Source organism: Prunus persica, chromosome G7 (genome assembly GCF_000346465.2).
Source record: "Prunus persica cultivar Lovell chromosome G7, Prunus_persica_NCBIv2, whole genome shotgun sequence".
Classification (NCBI taxonomy): Eukaryota; Viridiplantae; Streptophyta; class Magnoliopsida; order Rosales; family Rosaceae; genus Prunus; species Prunus persica.
In genome coordinates this window covers 11,106,514-11,130,310 of record NC_034015.1, presented here as the reverse complement: position 1 = coordinate 11,130,310, position 23,797 = coordinate 11,106,514, and the positions used below count along the sequence as shown (strand labels likewise).

At 37.2% G+C, this 23,797-nt stretch overlaps 2 protein-coding genes across 3 annotated transcripts; one reads left to right on the top strand and one right to left on the bottom strand.

Annotated features, from left to right (window-relative positions):
* On the top strand, nt 1,274–3,224 carry LOC18770791 (rhodanese-like domain-containing protein 9, chloroplastic). The gene is made up of 6 exons (XM_007203470.2): nt 1,274–1,412; nt 1,683–1,939; nt 2,095–2,245; nt 2,545–2,630; nt 2,724–2,828; nt 2,928–3,224. Exons 1-6 carry the CDS (start codon nt 1,360–1,362, stop codon nt 2,996–2,998), a joined length of 723 nt encoding a protein of 240 aa, XP_007203532.2. The 5' UTR covers nt 1,274–1,359; the 3' UTR covers nt 2,999–3,224.
* LOC18769047 (TBCC domain-containing protein 1) lies at nt 3,386–10,593 on the bottom strand. 2 transcript variants are annotated; one of them, XM_007203697.2, is made up of 9 exons: nt 9,967–10,593; nt 8,301–8,441; nt 7,048–7,428; nt 6,220–6,324; nt 5,844–5,984; nt 4,909–5,112; nt 4,514–4,606; nt 4,285–4,393; nt 3,386–3,885 (listed from the first exon to the last, which is right to left on the bottom strand). In XM_007203697.2, exons 1-9 carry the CDS (start codon nt 10,441–10,443, stop codon nt 3,842–3,844), a joined length of 1,695 nt encoding a protein of 564 aa, XP_007203759.1. In that variant the 5' UTR covers nt 10,444–10,593; the 3' UTR covers nt 3,386–3,841. The 2 variants fall into 2 exon arrangements, with proteins under 2 accessions (XP_007203759.1, XP_020423793.1); XM_020568204.1 differs by having other exon boundaries at nt 4,285–4,396; nt 9,967–10,563.

Genomic DNA, 23,797 nt, shown 5'->3' with positions numbered 1-23,797 from the left:
ATATATATATATATATATGTTGCCCTCTTCTCAAGAACAAGAAGAGTACATAATCTCTCTACATATGATAGAGCTTGGAGTTGACAGGAAAGTGTGGAACCAGAATCGGCACTGGAGCTTCAGTTTGAACAAAATTAGGACTCAAAGTCAGAGGCTGCCTCTCTGGGGCTGTGGCAGCTGCTGATCCTTGGTTGAATACAAGAGCACCATGAAGGCAGCAACAAATTGATGATAAAAATCCCATCCTCTCTCTCTCTTTCTCTCTCTCTAGGCAGCAACAAATTGATGATAAAAATCCCATCCTCTCTCTCTCTCTCTCTCTAATTTTATAAATCAAATGTGAGTTTTATTTATCATCATCCTCCTCCATCTTAAAGTGAAGATATTGTCAAATGACGAGGTGACTTTGTTTCTATTGGTCTTTTCCATTGTCATTAGTCAATCTTCTTGACTTATCGACAGAAAATACACTTCTTTGTTTCATATAAAATGGGAAAGATAAAAGTAATGTAAGGAATTTATAAAAAAGAAAATTAATACTAAAAAGAATATCCAATATTACCATGAGTTGAAACATTTTTCTATTCAAGAGTTGATCCTTAACCCAAACGCTCCTTACATACTGATACTGCCTGTCAAATTCAAGAAAGAAAAAATGATATGTTGTGGTGGGTTAGGTCAGTTGCTAAGACAACTTTTTTTATAATTTAAATTATCGTTAGTAATAAAAACACATAAATTCAAGAAAATAGGACTATTTATTATGTACTTAATATTTGTCACATGATAAGAACAGTTTTACAAAAATATTTTCAACTAATTCTTGGGAAATATTCAAATATAAATTCGTTAGCTTCTTGCTCTCAACTCTCTATTGTGATAATAGATTGTGATATTTCTTAGAATAGACTAAGGCTTAACAACTAAGTATTAGTGGTACTTCTTTTTTAAATGTTGAAAAAAGAAAAATCGGTTCGTTTCAGTTCGATTAAAGAGAAACCAATAAGTGTAGTTTGGTTCACTTTAAGATTTAAGGGAAACTAATGAAACAATTCCGTTTGTAAAAAACTAAATCCTAATTTGAAAAAATTTGTCTGATTTGGTGAATTGCCAGTCCAAGACTCTTAAAACTGAATTCAAAGAGAGTTGTATAAATTTCTCTGATAAAAAGAACCTGCAAAAAGATTCGGTGCAACATATCTAATATCCGAAACCAGTTGCCACGTGGCACCAACCCATTGCCCTTCCCAAATTTCTTGGGCCATTCTGGGATGTTTTTTCATTGGGTGGACAGTGAGCGGAGAGAGACAGAGAGAGAAGAGACACAAGGCTTCTTCTAGCTTCCAGGGAACCACAACGATGGCAGCCTTGGCAGGGATTGGCTCTTGTTGTTCAACTCTCTCTTCCACAAGGTAAAGCATTGCTTGTCTTGTTTTATGTACAACAATTCTTCACATCTTCAACTTCCTTTTTAGTAAGACTAGCTCAACTATCTGAACACTTCTCAAATTCTCGGTGGTGGGTTTTCTTGTTTGGTTGCTGAGAAAGTGTAGAAAACTGAAAACAGACAAACTCATCTCTCTGTTCTTTTCAAGCATTAGGAGATACATAGAAGCATTCAACTGCTGAGCCAGATAATGTTTAAATCTTTATTATTATTATTATTTTTGCTTCTTTTGCAGCAATTTCCGCACATCTTGGTTGAAATTTGAGACTCAAACTCATGGTGGAGGAACCATCTTAGGGATATCATACCGTCGTCGAACTTTGGCCATTAGAGCAGAAGTGAATTTTGTGACTGCAGAAGAAGCAAAAGAACTTATTGCAGTTGATGGATACACAGTTGTTGATGTTCGGGACAAATCTCAATTTGAACGAGCTCACATCAAATCATGCCATCATGTCCCTCTTTTCATTGCAAACGAAGACAATGACCCCGGTAATTGAGGGATTTTTGTCTCTTTCTATTTTCTTCAACTGAACATATAATGGTTTTCAGACCAAAAAAAAAAAAACATATAATGGTTTTTGTTTGGAACCCCACAAAAGAACATGGGATTTTGTTCTTGCTAATGATTCAGATGTAATGGGCAGGCACAATCATAAAGAGGACTCTCCACAACAACTTTTCTGGTCTGTTCTATGGGTTGCCTTTCACTAAACCCAACCCTGAATTTGTACAATCTGTTAAATCCCAGTTTTCACCTCAAAGTAAACTGTTACTGGTGTGCCAGGAAGGATTGAGGTTAGTTTTTTATGTATAATAACTGCTAAGTTTTTGGATTAATATATTTGTAAATGCATCTGTCACTAAGAGAATCGTACCTGCTCTGGGGATGCCACTGTGGCTGTATTCCAAGTCAATCATGCGTTGTGGCTGTATACAGAGAAAGTTAAGCGTGTGACAGTGCTTGATTGGCTTGGGATATTGCCACAGTGGCATTCCCGTTGCATAGAAGTTCTCATCACTGAGGCACTGAGGCAAAGGTTTTGCCCATTCGAAACTATTTTGACAGGATTATTCTGTTTCTTTCTAATGTCAAGGTCTACTGCTGCTGCCAATAAGTTGGAGCAAGCCGGGTTCGAAAACATAGCATGTATGACGTCAGGACTTCAATCCGTAAAACCAGGTAATCAGGATTTTGATCCCAATGCTTCTGCTCTCTCTGGATTATCTTCTATGTGAAGTTAACCGATGCTATGGCTTCTCTTTCCTATACCAGGAGCATTTGATTCTGTTGGTTCCACGGAGTTGCAAAATGCCGGCAAAGCTGGTTTAGTCACCGTTCAAGGGAAGATTTCAGCTGTACTTGGAACAGTACTAATCTGTAAGTCTTTTTGTTCTGTACACCCTTATGAACACTTGTGTTGTTGTGTTGGTCCTTGAGATGATATTTACTTGTTTCTTCTACTTGATCAAATGCCAGGTGCATACTTATTCATCACTTTCTTCCCCGATCAAGCCGAGAAGATACTCCAAATTTTCCAGACCACCTAGCCGCCACAAGATGCTTACATTTATCATAAAGTTTTGCAGTTCTCTCCAACCCCATCAAGTGATTTGAGTAAGTGGAGATTTTTCAGGCATCTGCAACACAACATCTAAGGGGCCATAGCTTGTATCGATGTATAAAAGGCTGTACATTTTTCAGTGTAAATTTGGTGGAAACTCGCCGGAAAATTTGATTAATTCGAACTCTCATTTTCATTTATCTAGTCAAAAATGAAATCTAAATGAAAGTAACTTTATTTCTATCCAGTGAAATCTCATAACTACAGATTCAAGGACCAATCTATACAAGGCTCAGATCAAAAGAAATCGTTATGCTTATTCAACAAGTTTTGCTACCTTATTCAAGTTCCACACCAATAAGATCATGAGGACTGTCTACAACACCGCAGGATCACGTTCCATTTTCATATATATAAAAAATGATATAAAGAACTAAGTCACTCTAGCAACATAATCTAAAAACGAAACCTCGCAAAAAAGGAACAAAACTCATGGTTAGAGTAGAGATCCAACATTCTAGACCCACATGAAAAATAAAAAAGGAAAATTCACAAGGCTGTGAACCTAGGTTAACAAAATATTACAGTAAGATTATTCTTTCCAAAAAAAAAATATTACAATGGGAGATTAGCGAATGTTATTCCGATTCCATCCTGTGCACCGTATCAATGCATAATTATGCAGGGTACCATTCCAAAGTACAAAGGGTTGATTCGCCCTGTGGCACCATCAGAAACAGCAAGGTGGCCATGGTGGGATTGAATGATAAAACCAGAAAGCTTCCTTCTATACCACTCTTGGTTGTTCCACAGCATTATGACGCAAAAATCATTCTCCTTGTAGGCAATAAAGCTGACGGATGTTTCCAGAAGCTGTCACACATTAAATAAGCTTGTCAAACCACATGGTACTCATCTTCATAACAAGAAAAAAAGCTCATGAAATTATGTTAGATGGGATGCATATAAACACACTTCTAAGTCTAGAAGGATCAAGTGATAGTTTAAGTAAAGCCACATAAAAAAGGGATAGAAGAAAAGTATATATTATTAAGAGCACTAAATTCCATAAGGCTTCTTGTTTTGCCTGATTATTAGGTGCAAATGGCGCTTGAAAATGCTGACGACAAAGCAGTTCTTGAGAGAGATCAAAGTGTAAGATATGTTAATTCACTTTGCTGTGCAAAATAGAGTGCAGATGATGTTCCAAAAAAATACTATATAGAGCACGTGTTTGTCAGCTTGAAGAAACTATATAAAAATGATCATTACCATACAACCAGTCTTTAAAATATACGTGGAGAGCAGTGGATAATTCCCGTTTTCTGTTTTCTTCGAGAGGTGCTTCCCTCAATAATTGCTTTACCTCCCCTAAATTGTTCTGCTGGAGAAAAACATAAAACAATGAAAAGATAAAAACATCACCTCACAAATATCAGGAAATTCTTGGTTAAAATGAAATAAAAATTAATGTCAGTATACTCAGCTGTAGTAAACATACATTTCTCTGCTGGGATGCCACATAAATATCTGGTAATGGAAATGGGTTGTCTTTTGTGGAGCCCTCTGATTCACCTCCATACCAGTTTGGAATCTGTACATCAAGGAAGCATATAGGAAGTGAGTAGATAATTCAGAAAGAAATTGAATCACTCTATAGCAACTACAAGACCATCTCAACCCTCCTCCCAACCACCCGAAAAGAATAATTAGAAAATACAAGTGTGATTGCCCAAAAGAACATGACTTTGCCTAAAGAGATTGCCGGTAGAGCCTTTCCAAGGTTTTGTTCAGTTTAATTATGAAAAACTATTATTTCCAAGAACTAAGGACAACTTTTAATACACTATTCAAATCTACAAATAAACAGCCTAAAGCACAAATTATAAAATATACCAAAAAATTTGTGAACTGCTCAGGGTCTAAGTGTGAACCAGACTCAGCTTGAGCATCAGAGACACCTGCTGGATGAGATAACGAATCATGCGGATCAACCACTCCAAGTGCCAGGGGTTCATTCCATCTGTTGATAGTAGCATCAATCCCAACTTCATTCATGTGCTCCTCCAACTGACCGTAAAATGTATTGTAGGGTGCCACCTGATAACAAGCAGGAGGTAAAAACAAAAATCTTCTTTATTAGAACTTGAAGAATAAAACACAGAAAACTATCATCACAATGTAATATAATACGTCATATGATCACAAATTTAATGATAGGTAACCGTAAAGATTATAAATTTTGTTACTCTTAGAGTCATTGTATTCGATTTGAAGTCAAAGGTTTAACATAGCAAAAGAAACCGATGCAAACAAGACCATTTTTCAGAATTAAACCATAACAACTAAATGTGTACAAGACTGTCAGCAAAGATCAGTTACAAAGACCAGGCTAAGAGGGTGTGTGTGTAGTATGTTCACTGTAACTTCGCACGTAGGGCTGTGACATTTCATTTAATATTGAGAAATTTTATAATAAAAAATTCCAGGAAATCCTTCGATGCTCCAGTGTTACACAGATGTCAAGAAGAACTATTAGATTTGGTGGCATGCTATCGAATGTAGAATGGCAATAAGTCTTATGATGCACTGCTGATGATATCAATCTCGATAATATGTTGCATACAGTAGGATATATGGGATCATAGAAAAGAAATTACATTGCAATGGTAGTTTTACAAACAATCAAAAAATCCGCATTAAGATCAGTTGCAGAAGATAAAGCATAACAGTACCTGGGGAAACTCAATCAAATGTAAATTATACTGTAAAAAGCCTTAGAACCAGCTAGTAACACAATTGTGCATCACCTTTAAGGCATGAAAACTCACCTGTAACTTGTGGTTATCACCAACAATAAGTGGTCTCTGGTTTACCCCAAGAAAAAACATGCATTCACGGCAGTTAGCAATGCAGATTCGTTTTGCTGCTGTAATCACATGAACTCGCTCACAGTGTTCAATTCTTACAGCCTGTAAGAAACATTAGATCGTCTAAGATATAATATTCAAGTCAGCAGGTGTCAAAAGGACCCACAACCATTGCATACTAAACAGTAATTACCAGGTTGATCACTTCACATTACAGTAATAAGTCATTAGAGAGATAGGTAAGGGCTTAAAAAGAAAACTTAGATGATTTTCCAGCAATAGAACCATTGCAACAGTCAATAATTCAAAGCACAAACACAAATCCCTTTGGTGTTACCTTTCCAACAGCTCCAAGAACAATAGTAGCATCAGAGCATCCATAAACTGTGGCATATCTCAGAGGTGCTAATATGTAGATAACTGAATCGTGGCAATTTAAAACCTGCAATTGTAAACAAATTAATAGCAAACCGATAAATTTCATAAATAAAAAATTGCCAGCCGATGAACCTACTACAATCTCAGTTCACAATTTTTGCACACATCATGAAGGAGAACATATTGAGAAAATCATAACAAGAATGCTGTCATTAAAAAAGTGCATTAGCTTCCCTCCAATATGCTACAATGAGGCTCAAAATCATTTCACTGTGCCTTATAATTAAGATTAGGATCAACTTGAATGAGAATCTACCTCCCTATACACAACAGACTTGAAGAAAGGTGAAGCAAATGCGTCTAAAAAATAATTCCAAATAAGTTAGTCAATTTGGAAACAAAAATTTGCAAGCATAACATTGGCAAAACCTTTCAAGCTTCTATATCCATCACACACAGAAGCATAGCATGGGCATTAGCACAGCCCAAAACCATGAGTGACCAAGAATGAATCCCCATGGTGACATGCAACATGCAATCATTACATACAACTCATACCTTGATAATCGTTTGACATAACAAATAGAATTTTCTCCTAAAAATGAGTTGAGTTTCCTTGTTAGGAAAAAAAATAGTTATTTTCTCCATTTTATTCCTTCTGGTTCTGCAGTTCTTGATAAGTGTTTAAATACAAAATATCACCTAAATGTAGACATCGGAAAACAAATGGACATTACATTTTATGTATTAATTAAAAGAAAAGGTATAATATGCCTTATAAACAAACCTTTACAGAAGAGCCTTTAAGATCAGATGCTTGCTTTATAAGTGATGACTTGGAGATCCCTTCAATAAAACTTGGACCTCTAACACTCATTGAGCCCTTGTTTGTACTCGTGCAGGCATCAGCCATGGGAACATCTTGATCTGAGGAACTGGGTGGGCCATTTTCTTTTGGAGAAATTCTTTCAGAAATATTTTCCAACGAAGAAACTATATTCTGCAGAACCCAATCATGAACTTGTGCAGCAGGAACAGGAACAGCAGGCATATCAGGATCCGAATTTGCAAAAAAAGGAGCATATTGGCCCAAGTGATATCCTTCAGATCCTTTATCACCAAAGTAAAACAGAAAGCCAAGGTGCTCAAATTTCTCCATGGTCAAAACCTAAAACCATAGGGCTAAATCAGATAATTACAAGTAGGCTTGGCAGATACTAACAAGAAAGGACAATTATAATATTCCATAATGCTAATAACATAAGAACTCGTATATGAAATTATACTGAAATGATTGAGAGTCGCATACAAGACAAATTCCTGGAAGGGTTTTTCTTTTCTCAATTGACAAAAAACTACCTACGATACTTGGTTGGTGCAAATCAAAGGTAGGTCTGATGAAAATCCTGAAACATTGGATATCATGTTATGCAATCACCACAGTAGGTAGTCCCAACTAGGAACATAGGTGGTTATGGCCCAACTTATTGTCATCTAGATTAACTGTTCCGCCAGTACATACTCTACCAGGTGCAATGGCCACATAAAAGAACAAAAGAAAAGGAAATGTATGTCCTTTTTCTTTTCTTTTTTGTGACTGTAAGCGGCAACAATATCTTAACCATGTATTGGATGAACTAAATTACATTTCCATTTTCATTAACCTTAAATATGTCCTACTTTGCCTTAGGTGAGATGAATGATAACCAATGTTCAGTACATAGCATGAAAGGGGAATGTAAGGCTCATGCCTCAAGACTTAGCATGGAGAAATTACTTTCCACAAACACAAATGCATATGAGGCTATAATTGGTGTTGAACTCTTGAGTCATGACACAGCAAAACATGAATTAAAGGATGGGGTGTTGCTCACAGTGGGAAGAATCCTTTTCTATCACATTGGACAAAAGGACTATCAGGTAAAAGGAAAGAGAAATGTTACCATTACTTCTAATGTGTATGATTCACTTTGTGATAGCCAGAATAACAAAGGTGAAAATTTAATTCAAAGAAAGAAACTAAGTATTAATTCCACAAACCAGAGATTCTTCGCCTTCCCCCTCCACAGGTTCTGCTAAAAGAGAGACAATGTTGGCCAAATGCTTTTGCAGATATGACAACTGATGGGCCTCTTCATCAGCCTGTGATGGCACAAACCGACGGCTATTGCTACGCACAAGCTGCCATGTGTTCGCATTCCAAGGTTGATATAAGTTTAATTCAACACAAAGAAATTGTCTCAAATGACAGTAACAAGAAACTAAATATTGAGAAAAGAACAATTTCAGTACAAAGACAGTAATGAATTATATAGTATCTGGATATTAAAAATGTTGTACTATATACTACAGGAATTCATCTGAATGAAACTAACTCAACAAAACCTTGTTCTAACAGTTTAGAATCAACCACATAAGTTGCATCGTGAAACATTACGAGTACATAAAACTAATGAAACAAAGGCAGCGACAATGTACCACTGCCATGCCGAAGGAATCCAAATATGCACATCCTACATGATAAAACTAGGAGGTCCGCTCACTACAGCGCGACATTCGGTGCTTGCAATTTTACTTTTAAGTTCTTCTCAATCCAATAGATATAGAAAAGAAGGCAACAAATTGTTGCAACCGATGTGAGTTCCTTAGGGTTTTTTAAAAAAAAAATCGTGATCGCGTATCGCGTTGCAAATTATGTAAGCTATAGCGTAAGCATTGATGCGTTGTCACATAAGCTATTTGGGACTAGAAATATTATAGCTAAAATAATAATATAGACAATAAAAAAAAGGCCACCCAAAAAGTCTAAATATCATTCCATCACAATAGTTAAGCAATAAAATGTCACATTATCAACATTCTCCTCTAAATTACAAATAAAAAACTTCAATTGAATAATTGAATATAAACGAACTGATTCGAATAAATTACGGAATATACATAAGAACTTATGAAATTACCAAAGATTCAATTTATGAAATTGTCCAAAAATACAACCACAAAACAGAAAATTCAAATAATAATAAAAAATAAAAGATGAATAAACACATGTGTTTGCTGCAAATCCTGTTCAAGTAGTACCCCAAGTCACAACACAGGGAAGAAGCAACATCTATTGACTCGAAACAGCAAAGTATGGCGTTCAATTTTATGGATTTGTGTCAATTTTTTGGTAAATTTGAGGTTCAGAGTTTGTTTTCTTAAAGTGACGGTCATATAGCAACAGCCATTTGATACTTTCGCAATGATAGTCTGCTATGTCGGAAAAAATTTCTGCCACGCTATGAAGCTTGATCCGCTATTTAAAACACTGACCCTATGCACACAATCGATCATAAAAACCCTCATTCTAATCCACATTGTATTCCATCCAAACAATATTTTCACACCAACAAATAAACACATACAAAGTCAACCAATTTATCTGAATAAACCCAATTCACAAGGCTACAACCCCACTTCAAAGAAACCAACGCCTTCAATAAAATCACCAACCTCTTGTATGTAACTAATCAAATTTTATACAAATTCCAAAACCAACGGCCAAAGTAAGCAATGAATCGCTGCAAACCCATTTCAATTTGCCCCAAACTTATCATACCTTCCCAAATTCACTACTGTAATCTAAAATAACACCAGCATTGCTTGCACAATGGACCACCAAAAAACAAAAAGAAAAAATATTAATTCAGGAACGACTTATCACCTGCAATGGCGATAAAGCGGACAAATACCCATCGAAAGCCGAGGTCGAAGGCCAAACATCTGCGACGGCAGCCGAGTCCTTGTGCGTCCTCGGCAGCAACTTCTTGTACGACTGAATGTAGAGGAATAGAACCAGATCATTCACATCGGCGCCGACCTCATCAACCACGTCCGGCTTGGATTTGAGGAGCGGGTCGGACTCCGACTGAAGAACAGAGGCAAGGGTATCGAGGACGAGCCTGGCATGATCAATGGAGATCTGAAGCACCTCAGAGATCGCAGCCGAGTTGACCCGGTGACTCGAAGACTGCTCGATCAGCTTCTGCTTTAGGGGAATTAGGGTTTGCGTCGGGTCGGTGAAGATGAGCTTGGGGATGGGCAAAAGCCCGTGCTCGAATGGCTCGCGCCTCGGGTGAATCAGAAGGGCCGGGTCTTTGGTGGAAGACGACGACGTTGAGGGCTCAATTGGGTCGCTCATGGTTTTTTCGGGAGGCAGCAAAGCGCAGAGTTCTCTATAGACAGATTTGTGAGTTGCAGATCTTCCAGAAATGAATAATGAGAGAGAGAGAGGTTGGGAGAGAGAGTGAAGGAGGAGATCGGGTATGGTTGGGTGCAGGAAGACTAGACTTCGTGTGCGCTTTTGATTGGGTGCTGGTAGAGTTTACAGGTAGCGTTACCAATAATCTGTTGAATTGTGGCCAACTCCGAAGGGGTAAGTGGAGAACAAGTGGATTAGAATCGGTGGGGTCCGTTAATATATATCGGGCAACGCATGAGCGTTTGGATGATATCAACTATCTCTAGTATCAACCCCTTTTGACCATAAAGTTGCAAGAAATATTTAAGGGTCTCTATATTTAAGATTTTTGGAAGTTTTAAGCTGTGTGGGTTCGATCTAGTTTTGGATTGTTTTCACTTAGGGCTAATTTGGTATTACTGTGCTGTGACAATGATCATTATCAGATTTGTTGCGAAAGAAATCACCTGTGAGATAAAGTAATTTGGCGTTTGATAAACTTTTTGTTAAAAGTGTTGTTGGTACTGACTCCCGCATAATCAAAAAATGATTGCCGCATAATCATTAAACTCAGCACTTCTTCAAAACTGATTCCTGCATCATAAAAAAAATGAAAGTACATCATTACCTGCTTTCTCTTATAACTTTCTCTCACAACAATTTTTAACAACAAGTGATTTTCTCATAGTTTACCAAACGGACTAGGCTTCCCAAATTTTTTTTAAAAATCACTTATCACCCTAAATAACCAATGCCAAGCTGGCACTTAAACTGGAACTAACGGCTTATTTGGGAGTTCTTTTGAAAGGATGAAAAACATTTGATGACAATCATAAGCACTTCTAACAATGTTTAACAGAAAAGTTTAGAAGCGCGTTCTAGATAATCACTTGTTATGCGCTTCTTTAGGAAGCATTCTAAATTTTTTTATATAACTTTATACATTTTTATAACAAAAGCGCTTTTGCTAGAAGCATTTATGAGCAAAAATACTTCCTAAAGAAGTTATTCCAAATGAGCCCTAAATTAATGAACTATAAAGTGCAATTCTAGGGGTATTTCTTTTTTCGGTGTTTGCAAATGTCTCAACTATTTTACGATTTAGAATTGAGCCCAATATTTTTTTTATAATGATTGAGCCCAATTACTTATAAAAATCATGTCAGGAGATGTCTTTTAATATTGAGAAGAGGAACCATTATAGCATCTCTAATGAGGAGATGTAAAATTTAGATGTAAATCAGATTTTTGCGCCAATGGTGAGATTTAATTTGTTGATGTATATGAACTTGTCATTAACTTTCATCTCTATCTATAGGTGGCATGTTGAAATTAATATGGGTAGTCCATAATTGGAATGTTGGAGGAAAGGAATGGAAGTTTGTGTTAGCTTTCTTTTCAATTTAGTTGGATGCACGTCAGTTTGGGCTATAAGTAGGGGTGTCAAATGGATCAAGCCCGCCCTAACACGACATAAGTACAGCCCGATTAAGTAAGGTCTGACACGGCATGACTTGTATCTTCAGACGAGTCGAGACGAGGTAATTCGACCTAATAGATCGAGTTAGTCAAGGCCCGTCGCCGAAACCCAACTGACCAGCCCGTTTAAAGCCCATTTATTAAATTATATATTTGTTTTAGAAGAATTCATTCATAATATCATGAACGTACATATAATGACACGAAACAACGGCCTCATTAAAACCTTCCTAGGAAAACCTAGGCAAGAAAATAGTATCACGCATGTCAAGTACTAGAGTCTAAATCAAGTCACGCTGGACCGCTTACTAAACAAAAAACAAGAAAACCCAACAGAGAAACCAACTCCAAAAGCACTGTAACACCATCCAACTGTCGAAAGAAACCCACTATGGAGCCATAGTCCTTCGTACAGCTGCAGAGGTAAAGTTTCTCGACCCAGGATATGAGGCAGACAGAGACACAATAACATAATAAGCACACTAAAGAAAGGAAAACCCAGAAAAACACACCCAAACTTCTTCACACTGACAAAGGAAACCTCATATGAAAACATAGTTTATAAGGCAGTCGAAGTCGCACCTGTATGCTGGGAAGGAGATCACAAAAGGAGAACATGCAACAAAAAAAACAAACTTGGCCTAAGCCACTTAACCTAAAGTAGATATCAAGCAGCAATGCATTCGCGGGATGCCAAGTCGATGAATGCTTGTCTGAACAGCTAAAGGGAGGTCCTTACGAAACCCCAAGAGACTAGTCTCCATAGGTAGAACAGCACGGGTACCACTGCACAAACGTTTAGGAGCCACTACATCCACTCCATGAGTCAAAACCTCACTATCAATGGAAGCTTCCGCAAAGCTTTTGCACTTGATGCTAGACGAATTAGAAACACTTGGGTTGATAGGTTGATCTGAAAGCACTTGGGCCACAAGACTAAAGATAAAACCAATAAAGCGATTAGAGACATTAGATGACCCAATAACCACACCAACGAGTTCGCGTCACATAAGAACCAGACGACTTCCAAAAGAGCATTCAATCTCATCAACAGGTTCGTCGGGAGTAATAATCAGGGAGGACATGGCAACGGCTTGAACCCCCGAAGAGAAAATAAGTCGGAAAGACCCTAAAATCCACCACTTGATATGCAAAGAGAGTTGAGAAAGAGGGTAAACGACGACGCACGAAGACGAGGGCGTGCAACGATGACGCAAGTAGGAAGGCGAAGTCGAGGGCGTTGTTGCAGCGAGAGTGAGCAAAAGGAAGTGATGAAGGCGACAGGAACGATGAAGCTGAAAGGCGAGGTCTAAGGCACAAGGGCAGAGAGACCGACTAAGGAAGGCAAACGAAACTAAAGAGGAGGTGACGGCACACAGACCAAATCCTAACCCTAGCTTGTGTCTCTCCTTGCTAGAGAGAGAGAATCCCTTGTTCACATTTGATTACCAAGCAATACGGTTCGATTAAACAAATCCAATCATACTACTACATATCCTATCCACATAACTACACAATGACATGGATTGAAAATTCTATTAAATTCTATTTGTTATAGTGAAAAATGATACATAATATTATTGTATTTATATCTTAAATTCAAGTATACTTTTTCTCTAATAATATATTTTAAAATTCAATATTTTCTATATAAATAAAATAATGATTTTATTTTTAAAGATTTTATTTTTTAAACCTGAACAATAGTCTAACTCTTTTGTATTTATATGTACTTCAAATAAAGTCATTGGTATCTTTTTCTAACAAATAATAGATCTTGTTAGTATATACATAATTGACAAAGACTGAAATGAAATTGTAAAAAAAAATGCAATACAAAGCCCGAAAGGACGGCCTGGCCTAGCTAATACAAATGTCTACACGACAAAATATTTTTTAACCAATCATGTTCATGTTGTCAAAGTTAATTAATTCTTTACCAATTTACAAGTACTTCTTGAGGAATTCATATCTTCAATAATTATTAAGTACAAAATATTTATTTTTAGGGACCACTATCTCAAAATTTATATATTGAGAGCCTAGCCTTAACATCAGCAACATATGTGGTGGCCATGTTAAATTTTATCCCAGCAATGACCTTTATTTTGGCTATACTTTTTAGGTAATTTTCTTGCAAGATTCCTTATTTTGATTGTGTTTAACTTATTAATTTTATATTTAATGATGGAGAACTTGTCCATACAAACTAATGCAGGGAAAGCTAAAGTTGTGGGAATAATTATAGGGTTAGGAGGGGCTATGCTTTTCAGCTTCTACAAAGGCATATAGATTAACATTTGGTCTACACGTGTTAATCTTCTCCATAATCATGGCTAGCGAAACAACCATGAGGCATCAATATCACCCCAAAAAAAAAAAATTGCAAGTATTTTGTCAGGCTTCATGCTATCTTTGAGCAGCTGTGTATCCTATGCTTTGTGGTTGATAGTTCAAGTTACTTTTCTTTATTTCATTTGTTTTCTTATTAATGGTGTTTTTATTTCTAAATTTTTTTTGTTCATTATGTATTTATTTCAATTTATCATTGTAGGATAATTTGAATAAGAAATTCTCGTACCCTTTCTCAACTACGGCTCTAATGTCCCTTATGGGTTCAATTCATTCGGTAACATTTTCCTTATGTGTGGAGAGGGATTGGAACTAGTGAAAGTTGGGCTAGGATATTAGACTTCTCAGAGTTTCTTATTCAGTAAATATTGAAGACTAGCTGTTTGATAATTTTTTAATATTAATGTCGGAAACTTTTTTTGACAGTAGATAGAGGTGTCAAACAGACCGAGCTGGCTCGGGCAGGAGACGAGTTCAACCCGATTAAGTAAGGCCCAATATAACATGACCCGTATTTTTGGGTAAACTGGGATGAGGTAATTCGGCGCAATGGACCAGGCCAGCCCAAAGATCGTTTGGAACCTCTAATACAAATATATACACGGCAAAATATTTTTTAACCAATCATGTTGTCAAAGTTAATTAATTCTATACCAATTTATAAGTACTTCATGAGGAATTCATATCTCCAATAATTATTAAGTACAAAATATTTATTTTAGGGACCATTATCTCAAAATTTATACATTGAAAGCCTAGCCTTAACATCAGCAACAAATGCAGTGGTCATATTAAATCTTGTCCCAACAATGACCTTCATTCTGGCCGTACTTTTCAGGTAATGTCCTTGCAAGACTCCTTATTTTGATTGTGTTTAACTTATTACTTTTATATTAATCATTTATTAATATGAAAATTTCTTATTTAAATATTTTTTGTGAAGATTTATATGTTATTAAATCTTAAGCCTAGTATGAGATTATCCCTTTAGTTGAAAGATGACACCATTCTTGTTTTCCACCTGTAGAGACTTAGAATTAGTTTTAATCAAATCATCATTGCCATGCACCTTGCAAGCTAGTAACAAGTGATGTTGTGATTAGAGGTGGGCATTCAAACCGGCAAACAGGAAATCCGAGCCGAACCACACCAAAAAAACCAAGAAAAAATCGAGTTGACCAAAAAGTCAACAATCGATCAAAAAATTGAACCGGACCAATTTTGATTGGTTCTAGTTCCGGTTCCATGCCTTCAAAAATCAGACCGGGCATAACCAGACCGGTCAAATTAAAAAATGTATATATATATAATTATATATTATTAGACCTCTCCATACCAAGCCTAACTCTAAAAGTCAAATAAATAAATAGGCCCAAGTCCATTTGTTAACCATCTCACCAGGCCAAATTCTATTTTTTAACCAGGCCCAACTCTTTATATTCATTTGTACGACTCCCTCAACCATTTCTCATACCCTAGCCATCCCCTTCATCATCTCTCATTCCAAAAGTCTTCTTTTTTCTTCTTATTCTTCTTCTCTCATCTGGTTGCCGGCTTTTCTTCTTCTTTTTCTTCTTTTTTCTTCTTTGTTTTTTCTTTTTCTTCTTTTCTCTCCTCTGTGCTGCTGACTTTTTTTTTTTTTCTTTTTCTTCTTCTTTTCTCTCCATTGTGCTGCCGACTCTTTCCTCTTCTGTTTGGGCCTAAATTTGACACACCAAAGAGATCCAGAAACAGGCCCGTGGTGAAATACTTATCCAGTCCCAAAAAACCCAAAACGTAGAAAGCTGTCATATTGGGCCTTTGAAGATCAGCCCACAAAATATTGTTTAAACTCAAGCCCAAGAGACTAAAGACACATTCACGTGGCTACCTCACCTCTCTGGAAAGTCAGCAATTCCAACTAGAGTTTTTATGTGAGAAGGGACGTTTCTGAAAACACTGCCGAGAAAGAAAAATCAAAGGGGCGTCTATGATCAGAGACTTTTTGCTCCAAAGCAACACACTATCTTCTAAAAAAGATTTCGCAAATCACGTTTTCAAGAGCAAGAAACAGGGAGTTGTTCAGAAAATACAAAAGAAAAATCAAAACCGCCATAGGATCAGCTCACACAGACGGTGGCATTAAAATAGAAAAAAACGTCAGCCAGGAAACCAGGGAAGGGATCGCTATAGGAAGTGACCACTGGGAGTCTATCTGCCATAATTGATAAAAATCTTTCCTGCTTTACGTTTTGAGAAATCTTTTGCCGCCCATTATTTAAATTTAAAACCACCTTCAAAAGGAGGGTCTCTTATAAAAACAGAAGCAGGCAAGAAAGAAAGGACACTCAACTCATCAACCAAAAAAACAACAGCAAGAAAAACAGCCAAGAGCTCACTTAAATTCCAAGAGGAACCAACCTTAAATCAGAATTCCAAGGTTCAGACTTAGAAAACAAATTTCCTAGAACGAGATCCCTCGTTACAAATTTGGTTCAGCAAAAGCCAAGACAAACATAGTTTGAGTTTTCACAACTATGAAAACCTCAACAAATTTTACAGCATGGTTCCAGCTTGCTAAATCCTCGAGAATAGCCACTTCTGTCCCTTCAGACTGAAGGCTCAAGAGCCTCCCAAGGCTTGAAGTAGGGGTGGGCACTCAAACCGGCGAACCGGAAATTCAAACCAAACCGCACCGAACCAAACCGGAAAAAAACCGAGTTGACCAAAAAGTCAAAAACCGGTCAAAAACCGAACCGGACCGGTTTGGACCGGTTCCGGATCCGGTTCCATGTCTTCAAAAACCGAATCGGGCCGAACCGAACCGGTGAAACTAAAAAAATATATAATTTCAATATATATATTTATATTTAATGCTATATTTTTAATTTCACTAAAAAAAACATAATATTTATCCAAGTTCAATGTCAAAATATCTCTATTTTCTCACTTTAATATTTATTTTTTATATGAAATTGAATAATTTGTTAATTTTCAAGTAAAAAAATAATATTTCAATTGAGAATTGTATTAAAAAGTAATTTAAAAAAATAATTTTTATAATCCGGTTCAAAACCGAACCGAACCGGAACCGGACCGAAATCGGTTCAAACCGAACCGGACAGTTTTTGAAATTGTTTTTATTAAAACCGAACCGAACCAAACCGGATGAATAGTATTGGATCGGTTCTAATTTGAGGCAAAAACCGGTCCAAACTTAACCGTGCCCACCCCTAGCTTGAAGTAGATTGAAGCTCTGCCAAAATCGAACTTTGGTATCGATTTACAGCTGAAGCCAAGCAGCTAAAGTTGTTGACAGTACAGTCCAGCATAGACATACCCAGTCCAGCCCGGATCAGAAGTTTCTACCCAGGCAGAAATGGGATTCCAGCCATCCTTTTGCCTTCCTAGAGTTGATTTCTCCCTTCTTAATTTTGTAAAAGGCAGTTCTGCCTGAAACAGTACTTTATTATTATCTATTCTGGCCAGAACAACCATTTTTGGTACTGAGATAAATTGTGAAAGTCCTCACCAGTCTGAGGCAAGAAAAGAACTTACTTGGGAGATATTCCTCACCCAAATTCACAATCGTTTGTTTTAGAAGTCAGTAACTTGAGGCGCAAGTTATCCACTCTAAAAATAAGTCTGCTAGAATTTACATTGCTAGCAGTGGCACGCTCGCACACCAAAGAAAGCTGACTTGTCGACCAACAAGTGGTCTCCAAGCCAGTGGGGAACTTCGCCCTTCCACATCAGGAGTTAAAAACGAAAACGGGTGAACATCTTCTTCTTTTTTTTTCTTCCTTTTTTTCTTCTTATTTCTCTCATCTGTGCTGACTCTTTCTTCTTCTTCTTTCTCACTTCTTTGTGATGCCAACCTTGTATTTTCCTCTCCCCCTCATGCTGCCACAGCCACATCCTCTACACCTTCATCGCCTTCCACTGGGCTCCAGTCCCCGCATGCATCCGAGCTTAGCTACCAGCACGAGCCAGCACAGCTTCAGCTCCAGCTCTCTCCCTGGAGTCTCTTTCCTTCTCTGAGCACGCTGCCCAGACAGCATCTTGTAGATCTTAGGGACTTGTTTCATCATACAGAGCTGGGATTGTAGATCTGATGTAGATCTGGAAAAAATCCAAAAATAAAAATAAAAATAAAAACAAAAACAAAAGTTGGGATTGTAGATCCAGGAAAAATCCAAAAAAACAAAAACGAAAATAGAGTTGGGATTGTAGATCTAATGTAGATCTGGGAAAAATTCAAAAAACAAAGCTGGGATTGTTTGTCGATTCCAACTGAGAAAATCGAAACCGAACTGGATCTGAACCGGTTTGGAATGGTTCGGTTGAGCCATTAATTTTTCATTAGAACCGGATCGGACTGAGCTGGATGTACAGTACGGTTCAGGTTCTAATTTTGACTGAAAATTGGACCAAACTGGACCGTGCCCACCCTTAGTTGTGATATCATTAGCCAAAGGTGGATGACTCACATTATTCCCTCATCTTTCTATCTTATTTTTTGGTGGTGTTGTGATATCATTGGCCAAGAGGGGATGAGTCACATTATTCCCTTACTTTTCTATCTTATCTTTTTGGTGGTTTAAAATATTGTATATATAAATATTATTTGGGTGCATCCATAGCCTCTCCTATAAGTATCATGCTTCCTTACTTCAATCACTTATTCCAATCCTTTAAGATAGATTTCTACCATGAAGTAGTGTTAGAGAGAGAGAGAGAGAGAGAGAGAGAGAGAGAGCGAGAGAGAGAGAGAGAGAGAGAGAGAGAGATAAGGAAGAAAAAAAACAAGATGAAGAGCGTGTGTGTTTGTCTTGCAATATTTCATACTTATCATGGTGAGTGGGTTATGTAATATGTTCTAAAAGTTCTTATTTTGTGATAAATGTGAAAATCATGGGTTTATTCTATTTACAAACCTCTCTCTATTTTCAAGTCAAGCATTAATTTGTGCAATATTTCACATAATATATATTATTTGGAGTTATATGGGCTTTTTCTTCCGACAGCTACAAATGGGCTGGGCTGCCGTAAAGAGCAAAATGGATGAAATCACCCCCTGTATCTAAGTTCCAATATCAGACCCCAATAATGCTTCGAAAGGATAGTGAAACCTTAGGAAACACCTTGGTTACCTTCACTAACAAAAACAATGGATGCTTACATGTAGACTTTTTAGCTTGGTATGAGAGGCTTGTGGCATAGAAGCAAAATTGTCATGAGTTTAGCACTGAAGAGAAAGCTATGCGTTCCTGGGAAAAAAAAGGGGGTATTAAGGTAAGAAATGAAGGGTTTGCAGGAAGGTTTGGATGAGAATGAGGGAAAGATAGGAGAATGGGTGGCTCAAGTATTTTTCCAGCAGCTTAAAAGAGGCTATGTTGAATGTTAGAACAGTCTGTCAGAGGAAGGAAAACGGGGGAGAAGGATGAATAGAGCACGAATTTGCTGGGTTTTGCAGGTGAGAGAGGAAGCATGCTCTTTTGGATGTGGTTGATGGTTGTTGGGTAAGAAGTGTTTCACTTATAGTCATTGGAAGCTCCTCCTTCCCAAGAAACCATAATGGTTTCAATCCAATTTGGCCAAATCTTTCCCTTCCTTTCTCCTGTCCTCCTTTAACTTATCCTATCTTGGTGAAATTTCCTCTGCCCAATTGCACAAAAACATGAATTTTTGGGAGCTCAATGCTCTTCCCGCAACTACCTCAGTAGAGAACTCTCATTCCCAGCCATCTATTTCCTTTTTTTTCCTCTTTCGTCCATAGCCAGTTCTGATGAGGGAAAGAAATGGGTATGCACGCTGGTTCGAAAGGTGACTCCCTTTCTAGCAGTCTGCGCACAAATATCCTCCGGTCCTTTGGATGTTTTGCTTGAAACTTGTTCCCTCCCATGTGCTAGAGCCTCCCAGCAGCTTTGCACACATGGACCTCCAGGCTCCCTTTGTGGCTTTGTTCTCCAGCCAAGTGTTGGGGCTTTTGCTGCTTCTTTTTATAATTGTATGGGTCTTCTAAGACAAAATGTTGATTTATCAAATAAATGGGTTAATCTTATCAAGTGTTAGGCTATTTTGGTTGAAGTAATGGGCTATTTTCTCTTTTATGCTCACCCACATATTTGGGCCTAAGAAATGGGCTTGAGTTGCGAGACTCCTAAGCAATCCGGGACTTCCATTTCTCAGCCCATCAATGGGCCTCATGACAATTCATTACCATCCATACCACAACCCACTCAAGCAAGCCCCGGGCATTTGAGTAGCTTGGGCCCACTTACGCTTGTAGCATGATTGGGTGTGAAATAATAATTTTCTGCTTGGCATGGCATGTCGCTTGACGTGCTTTAATTTTATGGTCCTTGAAGAGGGACACGATGCTTAATTAGCATGGGCTTGTAAAGCCAGTGTATTTTATAATCTTTATCTCAATTTCTAGCATAATGGATTATTTATTTGGCAAGGCACGTGTACTGTGACTTATTCGGGCCCAACCGTGAATTTTTTGGGCCTCAACAGGAGTTTTTGTGAAGTATGTATTATTTATGGAGCATGAGAACTTCAGTAACTGGGTATTAGAAGAATAAATGTACCAGATAGGGACATAAGGCAGTAAGGCCAATATAGGTCACGTACTGGGTACAATTTGTGAAGGGTAACCAAGATATGAAGTAATGAAGTGATATGACTTGGATTGTGTATCTTTTTATTATATATTTTTTAGAGTGTGTAAAATGACATTGCTTGACTGACATATTACATAATCTACTCACTGAGCGGTGGTTTTCTCATCCATGGCCTATTTTATTTTTCAAATAAATTAGTGGGCAAGACAAAGCCAAAACCAGAGAAGTTAGATTAGTTTAGAGTGATAAACTTTTATTTATATCTTGTACACTTGTAAGATTATTATAATTTTTTATATAAATATAATGGTAATGTATTTTAACCAATTTTTCAGTCTTTTTATTTATTTCTTTCAATTAACGCACCTGATTCGGGAATATTTTTTATTTTCGGATCAGAGAGTGACAGAGTGACTATGCTTTTCAACTTCTACAAAGGCATAGAGATTAACATTTGGTCGACACATGTTAATTTTCTCCATAATCGTGGCCAACAAAACAACCATGAAGCATCAATATCACACAAACATTTTGGGAGTATTTTGTTAGGATCCATGTGATCTTTGTGTAGCTGTGTATCATGTGCTTTGTGGCTGATAGTTTAAGTTACTTTTCTTTATTTAATTTGTTTTCTTACTAATGGTGTTTCTATTTCTCAAAATTTTTTGTTTATTATGTATTTATTTCAATTTATCATTGCAGGAAAACTTGAATAAGAAATTCTCATACCCTTTCTCACCTACAGCTCTAATGTCTCTGACGGGTTCAATTCAATTTGTTTGTACCATATACGATCGACCTCTCATCCCATGACATGTGGAAAGAACACGACACCAAACGAGGCACAGAAGCCCACGTTGGCCAGCCCAGCCTCATAATTGGCAGGTGCCCTCGGCATCCACTACTGATTCCGTACTAGTAGGCCCAGTCGAGCAGGTTCGCACTCGAAGGTTGGCAGGTGCCCTCGGCACCCTATGCCGATCTAGCCTCCAAGAAGGTATCTTACAGGGGTCTCTTAAGTTCCTCACTAGTGTATTCGTTAGGACACGTGGTAGCCTCTATGCTATCCCCACTAGTCCCACATCAAAAGTTTGCGCCAAGTAAATACCCCCAGACCTCTATAAATAGGGTCCATTTTTCCCAAGGCAAAGGGTAATTGCAACTTGAAATTTATGCCCTCGCTTTGTTAGTAATTAACCCTTCACTCCTTCCTCTAACTTTAGCATTGGAGGGCTTTCAATTGGTACCACACCGATGTCTTAGGTCTAACCTACTCCTTTTCATTCTCTCCTTGCATATAGCCTTTTACCGTCGAAAGGAAACCCTTATTGGAGGCAGATCACATCTTTAAGTTTTGGCCCACTATTGGTCATCCAGTTTTGAGCACAAATACCATTGGTAACATGTTCCTTATAAGTGGAGATGGATTGGAACTAGTGGAAATTAGGCTAGGATATTAGACTTCTCACAGTTTCTTATTCAGTAAATATTGAAGAGTAACTGTTTCAGAATTTTTTATTATTAATGTCGGAAACTTTTCTTTGACAATGAATAGAGGTGTAAACCGAATTGGGCCGACTAGAGCACGACACGGGTTCTACCCAATTAAGTAAGGCCCTACACAACACGACTCGTATCTTTAGAAGAGCCGAGGCAAGGTAATTCGGCCCAATAGGCTAGGCCAACTAGAGACCCGTTACGAACCATGCCAGCCCAGTTTAAGCATATTTATTAAATTATTTATGTTTTAGTCATAATATTATTATATTTATATCTTAAATTTATGCCTATTTTTGTTAATAATATATTTTAAAGTTCAATGTTTTCTTTATAAATAAAATAATAATTTTCTTTTTAAAGTTTTAATCTTGTAAACCCAAATAGTAGTCTAGTCTTTTTCTATTTAAATGTACTTCAAGTAAAGTCAGTGGACTCTTTTTCTAACAAATAAATCTTGTTAGTATATAAATAATCATCAAAAGACTGAAATGAAATTGTAAACAAAATTACAACAACAAAAAAATGCAATACATAAGTTAAGCTAGGAGTGGGCCCATATTGGCTCGTCTAATGGCCCGACACAAACCTGGCCCGGTCCTATATGGGCTAGGACTGGACTTAATAATTTTCATAAATGGAAGGGCCATCACGACACGATCCATTTGACACTTTTAGCTACAAGCTTATGTAATTCCTATTTTTACATGTTTTTTCTTTCTTCTCTCCTCGTTTTCAACTCACGAGGCCCCCCAGGTTGGTATGTATTTTCATATACAAATTGACACACCCTGACTCAAGATGCAACAAAAACCTCGAATTATAAATAAATAAAGATATATCACTCGCATCTAATTCAACCCCAAGTGGTTTAGTCATTGCTTTACCCACTAATTTATCTGAAACTTATAAAGGGTGATGAATGAGCAAATCATCGCTCAGTAGGGACATAAACCTTAGAGAATGAGTTAGTTAAAATTTAGCCAAAAGCACTAGAAAATTATTTTAGGAGCTCCTTATAAAATTTCAACTCCAACCATATTCCCCAATTTAGGGAATCATAAATGATTTATTTCTTTTTTTAGTTTAGCATAAATGCTCCCTTTTATATAGAAAAATAATAGTTAATATTAAATATATACTTAAAGTAACATTAAAGTAAAGCAACATTTAATTATAGGGAGTCACTAGGAGCCCTTTCTCTCTCCTAAGATTTAGGAGCTCATAGAGGTCTCCATATTTTAGGAGTTAGATAGAGAGCATGGTTGGAGGTGGATTTTCTTACTTCCCTAAATTTTATCTAAGGATGTGATTTAGGAAGTCCATTGTGAATGCTTTTATCATAGTAAATTGACAAAATTAAATAAAGTGACATGCAA